Below are 12516 nucleotides of genomic sequence, written 5' to 3'. Positions count from 1 at the left end.
TTCGTTTGTGTTAGCATATCTTATCATATTGATGGTAATCACCGTCATTATAAGGAGCCATGATGTCAACCCTCCCTGTTAATTATTAGCTAGCTGAAACTCCTTCTTTACTGCTGGGAGCGTCCTGGAAAAACACATAAAGATACATTTACTTTAATGCTTTTCATACATCTTTACCAGTCGAGCAATAATTGTGGCTGGCCATGCAAAACTTTTATACTGTTTATCCCACAGCGACTTAAGACATTCATTTGTATGCGGGTTTTAGCTGGAGCTCACACATACATGTGACTGGCACACCAACAATATGTCAGCGCCTCACAATTGCCTCATCTTAGTCACCCAGATCCACACCCAAGTACTTAAACTCTGTGGCTCGACGGGAGTGTGACTCAACTGATTTCTGCTGTGTTTTTATATCTGTGATGAAATAAACTTAAGTGTAGACACAGCACATTCGCCATGTCTTATTTGCTCATACAGTGCCTAAACTTGTGAATTAGAGGCATTTAATTTCAGTTTCAGTTGATCACACACGCAACAGTCACAGCTTTCTTACTCAAAGTAAGAATGAATGTGTCTCAAAGTGGAGGAGCTAACTAAAATGCCAAACCTGTTGAACAGCTCTGACTCAGCATTTCTATGCATCCTTTTAAACATGTCTGTTTGTTCTCAGATGAACAAAGATAAAAACTGCAGTGAGGAAGAATATTCTACATCTGACCATACACGATAATCTCTTCTAGATGAACAGTAATGTTCACAGTTTATTATACATTTTAAATGACAAAACTATTTAACAATTAAGCTAAACTATAACCCACTGTGTGTCGTTTATTGTAGAAACACTAAAAAGGTTAAAACAGCTAAGAGTCTGTCATGTCTCTTTTGAAGACATTTCAATTTAAACACAACTTAAGCATGTTGTGAGCCTGCACCTGTGATAGGTATTCATTTCTGGTACTTGGAAACCTAAACATGTTTAAGATGTGTACTTGTTCAAACAAAGTTGATTCAAATGGTTGCATTTCTTCCTCAGCAGGTCATTGACTCTCACAGAATCCAAAGAGTTGAACCATAAAAACATCTAAAACCTGAATAACACCTGCCTTTGGGGACTGGCTTTGGGATTGATGGGGACATGTTTTCTTGTTTTTTTTTATTAGCGCTTTATGTAAAGTATCTTTTCATACACCTATTAGTCTCTACATTTTAAGCTCCATTTTACTTGGAAACACAAGTAAAATGCTTTTTAAAAAGATTGCCATAGAAATACACGCTTCATAAAATTAACCTGTTTGGAAGATTTGTGAGAAGAACCACATTGCTAAAAGAAAGTCATCATATGTGCTGTTTGTAATTCAACGTCAGAGGTAGAACTTTGTGTCCTACAAACAAAACATTATGAGAAGAGGAAAATCAACACTGTTCATTCAACCTGAATGTATACCAACGGTAAAACATGTTGTTGTTGTTGTTGGTAACATCATGCTGTGAGGATGAGTTTCTTTAACAGAAAACCTCGTCAGACTTGATGGGAAGAAATATGCAGCTGAACACAGAGCAATTCTGAAGGAGAACCAGTTACAAGCTGAAAGAGTTCTCAGACTGTGGAGGAGTTTCACCTCCCAGTTTGATGACAATTCTGAACATAATGGATTAAGTCAAAATACTTAAAAAAAACAAAAACAACAACAAAAACAATCAAAGTGTAAAAGCAGAATTAGGTGTCTGTGGCTCGACTGAAAAAAAATATTTTTAGGTGCTCCACTGACCTTAGCTTTATGCTGCTTTGCAAAAAGAATGGGCCAAAAATTTAAATCTGTACATGCGTCAAACATATTTGCAGCAATATATAGTGTGAAAATGTATTTATTTTTTATCCACAAAGGCCTGAATGTACAGTAAATGCACACCAACATTTGGGGAATTTTTAGATGTTATTAAAAATCTTGAAATTTATATATAATTTTTTTTTGTATTATAAAAAGACAATGATGTTTTATGTGTTTGTCACATAAAATCCTATTGAAGGTCAGCAAAGTCATGCTATGGTTGCAACATAATAAACTGTCAAAGTTCAGGAGGTATGAATACTTTTTGTAAGACATTGTTACATTGATTTATATCTGTGTGAAAAATCACACAGCGATGCTAATTATCATGAGTGGATAAATAGATGAGTTCCACTCTGGTTAAAAAGTAGCCTCAAGACAAAAATACCCAAGATGCACTTCTGACTTCAAAGTAAATTCTGTATGCTGGGAAACAATGATTTTATCAGCCAGACAGTGCACTACATTATGTTTGCCCAAGTCCAGCAGGTCTGTGATAATGAACACTGCAAATAGCAGAGGGAGCTCTGAATCAGTCAGTCCTCTCAAAGATAGCTATAACAAAGATGACTATTGAAATGTTGTGCAGTTAAAATATGAAATGTGCAATATTTCATAGCTCTGAAAACAGTTTTAGCATTTCATCAGTTGTCTGTGAAACACTGCAAAGATGTGACTGCTTTAAAACAATATGAGAGGTTTCTCGGGCTGAGTTTCCACTTAACACAGCACAGTGAAACGTCACACACTCTGTAGAAGTGCTTAGTAGCTATGAGAGCTTATCAGTAGATGCAATAAGAAATGTGAACCCAGGCAGTGTGTAAAAAAAACCAAAGCACATATTCTGCACCTCCTCTCTGGATTCAGTCCTTCAGTGCTGTTCTTCTGAAAGAAGAGAATACCAGAACATCACAGATTGGGAACAACGGTTGGGAGGGCGCATAGTACTTACTCCATGAGCAGAGTTTAAGATCCTTCCCTTTTCTTTTGTTTATTCACTCCCATAACCATGGCTGGTACCACTTCTTTCTTGGTGTGTCTCCTTCTCCTGTTAAAGCTACTGCTTGTTATTAATGTAGATGCTGTTGTTTCTCTGTTGGTTTTCTAACCTTGTAGCCAACGCGAGGAAGAGTCTTCTCCTTTTGGTCCCCTTTGCTCTCTTAAATCCCTTCCTTTTTCACCAGTCATTGTTTTTTTCCAGACTGCCAACTCCCCTTGTGACTCAAGTCACCAGGTCCTCATCAGTAGGTGTTTACCTAGGTGAAGTAAAAATGGAAAGCTTATCTCTCAAATTAAAAGTACACATAATACCTCAAGATTCAAAAGTACAGTTAAGAACACATTGTTTTTTTTCCTGAATTCACTAGTTGTCTCTCCTTTGTGGAAATGATTGAGAAAAAATCAGCTGAATTGGTTGATATTTGAGTTACTGGTGAGTTTGGTGGAGTCAAACATTTAGAAAAACAACAAAAGAGGGTAAGCTGGATGTGACTTAATCCACTGGTAGTTAGAAACAGGTATTTCCATTTTCAGATGCTGGGGTGCGCAGCAGTGTTAGTGCTGAGTTTTTATTGTGTAGGAATCAAATTTCAAATGTATGGGTTTTTTTTTAGATAAATAAAACAACTAAGTTATTGTAAGCGTTTTCAGGAGGAACACTGTAAAGCTGAAAGATGCAGACCAGACACTGAGGAAACTTCATCAAACCAACAGATTGCAGTGATGCTCATGTCAGTACTGACTACATTTCTCCAACCAAACTACTAAATTTGGCAATGAACAATGGACTTTCTGGATCAACCATTTGTATGACCAAAAGAATGTTCCCACATGGTGATGTCACTATGTCAAACCCTTCAAAGAAAACCTTTGGTGATTACTTTATTCAGTTTTAAAAGTAGCCATTAGTTTCCCCCTTATTTTATTGTTTGAGAGACGGATTGCTTTATTTTTCAATGCGATAGAACTAATGATGCTAGAAATCACGTCTGCAATGCTAACAGTAGGTCTTCTTTTCTCACAAACACAAGCAGACACAAACGAAGGGGACTTCCAGGCCAACACACCCCCACCTACGCACTCAGCCTCAGAGGGTGGACTTCGAGACAAAATCACATTCCATGCACGTCTGCTCACATTTGTTTCTTCAATCTTTGGCTGGTATTACGCTTTCAGTTTGTAATTAATTCAAATTCTTAAAAATGTAATTTTTGTAGAAAATATGAAATGTTTCTTATTAAGTAAGAAACATTAAAACTAAGTTCCAATTTAATGAAAGGCTACAAAAAATCTGTTCAGTGTCAAAGCCCACTTATCCATGGAAACTGAATTGCCTTAGACTCAAACAGTAGGCGCAGAAGAAAAGTGGAACATTCTTCTGAAGCTTGTCAACATCACTCAGTTTTCAGTAGAACACGATTAAACTAATTACAGTAAATGTTTTAAAAAATTATAAACTATTTTGGCCTACGATTTTTATTGTGCAAATATTAGACGACGGCATCTTAGCAAAAATATTCAAATAAAAATACAAGTGTCTGCAATGGGATAACAATGAAGCCTCTGAAACAGAATCTCCAAAGTTTCAAAGTCATAATCAAACAAACAAGTGAGGCAATGACACCACTAGTCTAATGTTTAGACCAATCGTTTGAATTCATTGCAGCAATATTGCCAAGAATGCTACTTGAAGAGTTTTAACTAATGGCCACTATTGTAAAAGAATGGCAAACAGAGTTATGGTACACTACTAGTTATTTCTTGATCACTCACACTGGAAAAAGCAAAGTTTTAATGTTTTTTCTCTGTTAATATATTTGTTTATTTATTTATTAGGATATTAGTTTTCACCGAAGTGGTTCCTAATTAAACATGTTTACGGAGAGTTATTTCATAGGTGCAGAACAATCTTATATAAATCTTAAATAATGCAGCTTTAAGACGTGTCCTGTATGAAAAATGTAGTCATGTGCATTGTGTGTTCTTACCTATTAAAAACAAATCATTTTCAGATCTTGAAGGTTCTGGAAGCATCTTCTGTGTAATCTGATATTTAGTTATTTCCACATATTTTTTAGCTCAGTTTAGCAGATAATTTACTGGATTGTTTTTTTTTTTGTTTGTTTTTTTGTAGCTTTACTTTTTCCTGTGAAACTGAGAGGCTTCTTTGCTGTGTGTTCATGGGATCGTTGTCTTTGCTGAAAATCCAGCCATGTTTCATCTTCAGGTTCCTTTCAAGAACTTTTTTTTCAATGAATCCTTCCTTCACTTATATGTATTTTTGCTGCTACCATATACAGAAAACAGACCCACGTTCTGGTTCTCCCAATAACACGTCACCTTTGTATGGTGACATTTGCCAACATAGTTTGTCCATTGGCTGTCTAAGAGTTTTCTTTTGCTCTCATCTGACCAGACTACTTTCCCATTAGTATTTCATTGGCTTGTCCAGATCCTCATCCGCAATCTTTAAGCAAGCCTCGGGCAGTGGAGACTTGTGTAGTGAGTGTGCCGTTTGCAAAACCGGCTAATTCAAGGTCTTTCTGAAACTCTCTCTGAGAGATCCTTGGTCCTTGGACAAGAATTCTGATTATTTTTGACACCAGTGTCAGAAATCTTGTGAGAATCACAAGATTGTGGCTTTGGTGTTATTTCCACTTCCCAATTCTTGTCCCATCACTTGAACACTCAACAAAAATTCAAAGATCTTGAGCTCTTTCATTTTACCCATAAATGCATGCTTCATTTGAGATACCTGGGTAATGAAAAACCTTGTAATAATTTTATTCTAATAGTGGCAGGATTACTCTCTAAATACCAGTAGATTTCTTAACAAAGCCACCAGAAAGCATTCTTTAAAAACTCAGATGTTTTAAAAATGAAATTATGCATTTTGTTTAATCTGTAATGTTTCACATTTTGAAAATGGTCTCAAAGAAAAAAAATGTTTTAATGCATAATTATATATTTTTATTTAACCATAATTAAGTTCAATGACATGAGATATGTTTGCATAACGGGAGGAGAAAATTGTAACAACTTCTAGTTCTTGTCTGAAAGAAAAATGAGGAACAACTCAGCTACCCACACATGAGCTGAGTAATCAGAAATGTTGCCATCATATGTCTTTAATAACATTTAACAAGAAATTCTCAGAATGAAATAAAAAAGGGGAACTTTAAGACAATATGGAAGAAAATCCGACTCACAAATGCATCACACTTCCTAAATATTGCAAAAATCCAAATTCAATGGTGAGACAGGAAAGTGGGTTATGACAGAGGGGGAAGACACGTGGTAACTGTCAGCAGGCCAATACTCAAATCTGTGAGATCCACGTTGAGGACTAAAGTCTCTGTATATGGGTCGCTGCTCTACCACCGTGCCCGAATTGAAGTATGGAAGTGTTCTGCGGTCATGTTCTGCGATTGTTTTCTTGCAGGATGGATTAGTGCACTTGAATAGGTGGCACTTTGATTGAAGAACATGATGAAAGTACTGAAACCTTGAGACATCAACCATGTTTTATGATTATTAGATTTATTACATTTTGACTTTTTTAGACAAATCCATTCACATTTCATAGTTAGTTTTTTTTTTTTTCAAAAAATATGAAAACTGTATGAACTAAAAAGTATTGCATTCTTTTTTTGTTTGTTTGTTTGACTTAATGTTTTGAGTCAAAGTAATCTTTTTCAAATGCGTATAAGCAAACATGACATTTATTTGCACTATAATTACTGACAGTCTATCTTTGTATGCTAAACGAGCCAAACTGGCCCAATGACTCATGAAATAGGTCACCCAGTTTGTGTGTACTGTACACATGCAGAAAACTTTTCCTATCCTATAATACTGTTCATTTGGTCCCAGACATCACTGCTTTGTTAGTGTTTTCATCTGGCTCAGATATGAGTCAGCAACCCCTTTAGTTTTGGAAAGAAAAAGGAAAATATCCACAACTCCTTTTACCAACATATGTAAAACAAGTCTCTGCATGCTGCTCAGACGGTAATCAACCCAAAACAGAGGGCTGCAGTGTGTTTCTTCATGCGCATACAGCTGTGTGTCTGAGTCACTATTGATTCAGGGAGAATATGTCTGGTGTCATGTCTGGTGTCATCTCTTAAAATGGCTTTTTAGGTTCGTAGGTTATAATTTGTGAAAACATTAGAAAAAGGGATTTAATCACTAAGCACCGTAATTAACTTAAAACCCAGGCTCAAACATAAAAGTAACTTCTTTATGTTATTTAAATACTGTTAAAATCTCATTCTCTTTATTTAATTCCAAAAAAAAAAAAAAAATCAGGAATATTGAGCTACTTTGTTGGAGAATCCACTGTGTTCCAGCATGCTCTTCTATGTCTTTACCACATCAGATATTTTGTGCATGTCTGCAGTTGGGATTCACGTTCAGATTATGTCTTCCAAAAGAGATGCACAATAACAAAGCAGATCTTCTTCAAGAAATCTGATCTGATCTGTTTCTGTCACCACATTCAGCAGACAACCCTGAGAAAGCTGCATGAAAGGTTAACTGGCCCATGGTTGTGCAGGGCCACAAGCAGAATTTTCTTTTGGGGCCAAACAAATTGTTCAAGGAGCAGCTGTCTTATATAGCAATCTTGCACTCATGGACAAATTATGTTTCTGTATGTACATTAATCAATAACAAACAGTCAGCAAATGTAAGCTAAAGTATTACAGAAACATGGGACACAGTTTTTTGTAAGGGTAGTCTGGTTTCTTCAGTTATGTCTAAGGTTAAGACCCGGAGCAATCATAAAGATCCACAGAAAACAGACGTGAAAGATGATGATACTGTCACAAAAAGGACATAAATGTTAATACTAACAATTGTGTGACATGTGGAAATCATTATAATAGAACCTGTATAACAACAAGAAGTAGATTAGAAGTAGTTCAAAATTCATCACATCATCTGCCGATCCAAAAGAATTCAAAAACAATTGAAAGAAAAAAAATTCCTGACATCTATTATGCAGGAAATGGTTACACTTCATACAAACGGATGAATCACAGTGAGAGACATTACCCACAAATAAAGAAACAGTGTAACCACACATTGTTACGTTGCTCTAACCATCCAATGACTGATCCACGAGGTCATAAAAGAACCTAAATGAACAGCTAAGCAGTGCAGGCCTAAATTGTCTCAGTTCAAGAGACTCGGCAAAACCTCCAAAAGGTCAAAGTAAATGCCAAAATCAACTCAAATGCCTTTCCCACATTTGCCAAAAACACCTTGATAATACCAGAGACTTTTATTCACCATACTTGCAGTCAAACATAAAGATGGTATTGTGATGGTGTGGAGCTACTTCAGTAATGTGGGACCTGTTGGCATAGCTGCTGGAAACCATAAATACTGCTCAGTAGCAAACAAATGCCTGAAGAAGAATGTCTGGGCATTACTTTGTGACCTTAAATTCAAGCCCACATGGGTTACACACAAACAGGACAACGATCCAAAGTAAACAAACAAGTCAGTAAGAAGGTTTTGTAGTGACTCAGTCAAATTCAGGGCGTAAACCTGATACAGAAGTTATATGGCAGATGTTTATGCTCAAAAATATTGCAATGTGGCACAAACAAAACAAAACAACTCGGCAAAGAAAAGGAGGGCTACAGTTCCTCCACAGAGATGTAAAAACATTTTTGCAGATTTCATCTATTTCAAACTCTTGACTGCCGTTGTTGCCACTGGGGATGGTGCTACCAGCAAAAACAGTTTAAAAACTAAATCTTGATTTTACTTATGTTATTTTTGTCTGATAAAAAATATAGCTTGATGGTCTGCAGTATTTAAAAAGGGGCATAAAAACAACCAGGGAGTAAATCTGCAAGGGGAGCAAATACTTCTCCAAAGCACTGTAAATCCAAGAGAAAAGTAGGAAGAGATGAAAATTTAAATGGTGACAAATCTAATCAGCAACAACTCAGCAATTCTTTCTGATAATGTAATGTTTTGCAGTATAATACTTCGACTAAAATTAATATGAATCATTGCACATGCAAATGAAAGCAGGCAGTGTGTATATATAATATCTTATTCTAAGTTTATCATGAGAAAAGAATATTTAATTTGTAAATTAGACTGGAGATTATGATATAAATTATTGGTTGCGGAATTCTAAAAAAAATGCATTCTAACTTTTCTCCTACAACATGGCACCATATTGTGGTCAGTGATATCATAACAATCTACTGTATGTTAATGCAATAGCATTAAACCAGAACAACTAAGTGGATGCTTTAGTCAGCACAAAATCTTACAAAAAACAACAATAAACCCATTTATGATTTTTTTGGTAAAGATTTTCTGCAAAAATATCATGGTTATAACGCCACCAATATGTCAGAATGTACCCTGGTAATGTATGATTACCATTGTGATTTGAAAGCTTGCGAAGCTTTGAAGGGTGATGTCTTTACACTAAATAGCCCTCTACCAACTTAGTTTTTATTTTAAGAGAACAGGGGGACAAATGTTAGTGCTTAGTGTGCATTCTGGTGCACTGCAACTTGCTTTCATTTCAACTATTTCTTGCTTTGCTGATCTCAATTTAACGAGTTGGGCTTATTACTATTTCCTTGCTTAATTTTAATGATTTTTGTGTGTGTGTGTGTGTAATTAGTTTTTACCTGTACTTGTGTTTCAGTCTGGTGTTTATGTATTAGTGTACATTTGAAGGATTTTATTCTTTATTATTAAGATTTATTTTTATTCTTATTCAACTCTACTTCTATTTTTGTGACTTTATTTTATTCTCCAGGTGACAACTACAACAGGTTTAAAATCTAACGCTACAGTGTTACTGCGCAGGAATGAGTTTCATATTCATGCGCATGCGCGTTGCCGCAACAGCCCGGCAGGAGATGATGACGCCACCCATTCATTAAATACGAGACAAGCCCGGACACACACCGTCCGACAGCCGGTGGACGAGCGCAGTTTGTTTTGACCGAACCCAAAGGTTCTTGGGGCGAAGTAAAGAAAACGCAAAACGAAGATAGAGACGATCTTGGATTAAATCCTAGAACACTCATTTTTTTAAAGCTGTGAGTAGTTTATCGGCGCCAATATAAGGAGCCCGGACGGGTTTGTGAGCTGGTTGTTCCTCAAATAAGCATCGCCGTCAGGGTACCTGTCAGAGGAGGACAGTGACGGATATTGTCGCCGACAATGACCTTGGAGGATGAACTGACGACAGCCGCAGCGAAGGGACACACGGCAGAGGTGGAGGCTCTGCTGCTGCAAGGGGCTCCTGTTAACGGGGTGAATAGTTTTGGACGAAGAGCAATACAGGTCAGTACCTACCTGAAGCATCTGCGAGAAAAAACAAAACAACAACAACAAAAAGAAAAAAGGGGAAAAAAACAAGGAGCGATGGCTATTTTATATGCATCTACTGCATCTCGTATCTACTTTTAGTTGTTTCAGTCTGGTTTCTATGTACAAATAGTACCTCAAAAAGCAGACGGGGTAATAACTGGCAGACAAGGCAGCGACAGCGCTATAATCTGTACTCCAAAGTGGACGGTTATTCAGGGGGGGCGAATAAAACTATATATATATACATATATATATGTATATATATATATATAATTGGGTTTGATAAAGTCAGCGGCGATCTGAGCTGAAACGAACCCGCAGGAAACCGTTGACTTCATCGTAACGTTTACCTTCTTAAAAGCCGCGGCGGGCATTGGTTTCACTCTTAACATTGTGGTTGGACTGTAAAAAGGGAGTATTTACCAGCCGTAAAGACAATCAATCAATCAATGAATGGAATGTACACCTTGTGCTTTTTATAATATGTATGCTGACTGCAAATAATTTATAATATATCCAAGTCATGTAAGACCCAATCTAATATTAAGCGTGTTTGTAGACTCTGACAAAGACAACGCTTTATCCTGTTTGGCAAGTTTTAAACACTTTAAAGTACCAACTGACTGAGTTTTGTACTGTAGTGTTGACTGTCAAATTATTGTTAAGTGCTGCACTGCCTACTGTGCAACTAACTGTGGTAAAACAGTTGTTATAATATCAAACAGACGTTTAATAGACGAGGTAAAACAGCAAGTAACCTAGAAAACACGGTCGATGCAAGATAACTCAGTTCCTAGTGCATTTATGTAGAAAATTTGTTTTTAAAGCAATTTAAAGAGTACCAATAAATAAAAAATAAAATTAAGAGCAATAGCTAATTTTATGTGAGTATTTCATTTCTGTCATTTATAGTTTTTTTTTTTTTTTTTTGCGGTTTGGGCGCACTGTGCCATTTTGGCATATATGTGGCAAATTAAAATTTTGCAGTGTATAATTATTGAGAACATGGCGATTTTTGTTGTTGTCGGTTACCTTAACAGTGTCGACCGGTTTGGCATATAAAAATGTTTGCAGCGCATCACAAGTCATTCGCCAGTCGGTAGACTGATAGGCGCAAGTCCAACAGTAGTAGTGTAATAGCGAGACATAAATAAAAACTAATAAAATGGGATTTATTTTGTTAGATAAATAAATGCACAGATCGTTCTATTTTCCCGCATGTGTCTATTAAGCATTAAACAATTCGTGAGGAACCGGTTTTTGTGTTTGAGCATTTTATTCAGTGTCATAGGCCTTTGTATCAAATAATACATTCATTAAAAACGCCTGGTTCGGTTTTCCTGAAGGTGATGATGATGGGCAGCTCGGAGGTGGCTCGGCTCTTACTGACGCGCGGAGCGGATCCAAACGTTACGGACAAAAGCACCGGCGCGACCCCGCTGCATGACGCGGCCCGAACGGGCTTCCTGGACACGGTGCAGCTTCTGGTGAAAGCCGGGGCCGACCCGCAGGCCCGGGACAAGGACAACTGTCTCCCGATTGATTTGGCCAGACAGAACGGTCACACGGATGTTGTTGCTGTCCTGGAGACTCTATAACTATGTGGCTGTCTTCATATGAAACATTATTTAATTCAGTTGGTTCTGATTGAGAACCGTGAATAAGGCCCGAAAGGGCCCTAATTTATATTTATTTGTTTATTATTGAACGAAATGCTTATAATATAGTAGGGTACAACAGGACTTTTAATGGTCTACTTTTAGAAATCGGCTTGGGATTAGAAATTTTATTAAATAACCGCGTTTGGTAAATGTTCATACAATGTTTTTTTGTTTGTTTTTTACTGTTCTTCTGAAATATGAATATTTTTTGCTTAAACTTTTGTTTAATGAAGAATTTCTTGAAAGCTAATTTAGAAGCCATAACTTGTTGCACATATTTGTTTTATGCACTATTATGAAACCAATACACTGAGAGATTATGTCTTTGTATAATTGTTTGCTCTTTAATTTAAAGAAGTTATGGGGATAGCCTATATGAGTTTGAAACACTGTAGGCGAAAGTAAGCATGCTTCAGGCTGTCATAAAGGTGAATTATTGTCTTTACACCCAAATGAAATAAAGAAATGACTTAAGGATATTCATTACACTGGGGAGTTTTGAACATTGTTGTGCAATTAAAACATTTGAAACATATGGACTATGCCTCCTAATAGTTTTTAAAACTACTTTTGTACGTGCAGGTGAAATGTTTCCTCTTAGCAATTATGCTCTGGACTAGAGCTAAACCAATAAAGTGGCTAGAGATTTGCTTTTTTCCCAT

General features: G+C 36.6%; 1 protein-coding gene across 1 annotated transcript; it reads left to right on the top strand.

Moving 5' to 3' along the window:
- The first annotated feature begins 9748 nt into the window (after nt 1–9748).
- Nucleotides 9749–12503, top strand: cdkn2a/b (cyclin-dependent kinase inhibitor 2A/B (p15, inhibits CDK4)). Its single transcript, XM_028017814.1, has 2 exons — nt 9749–10166; nt 11540–12503. Exons 1-2 carry the CDS (start codon nt 10044–10046, stop codon nt 11789–11791), a joined length of 375 nt encoding a protein of 124 aa, XP_027873615.1. The 5' UTR covers nt 9749–10043; the 3' UTR covers nt 11792–12503.
- Nucleotides 12504–12516: the final 13 nt, after the last annotated feature.

Source organism: Xiphophorus couchianus, chromosome 5 (genome assembly GCF_001444195.1).
Source record: "Xiphophorus couchianus chromosome 5, X_couchianus-1.0, whole genome shotgun sequence".
In the NCBI taxonomy this organism is placed as follows: Eukaryota; Metazoa; Chordata; class Actinopteri; order Cyprinodontiformes; family Poeciliidae; genus Xiphophorus; species Xiphophorus couchianus.
Note: the sequence above shows the minus strand (reverse complement) of the source record. Positions and strands in the feature narration are given on the sequence as shown.

Excerpts from the sequence above, each read along its gene's own strand:
- cdkn2a/b (XM_028017814.1), top strand. The coding sequence starts at position 10,044 with ATGACCTTGGAGGATGAACTGACGACAGCCGCAGCGAAGGGACACACG. Across the intron at positions 10,167-11,539 it reads TTGGACGAAGAGCAATACAG|GTGATGATGATGGGCAGCTC; the intron begins GTCAGTACCTAC and ends GTTTTCCTGAAG.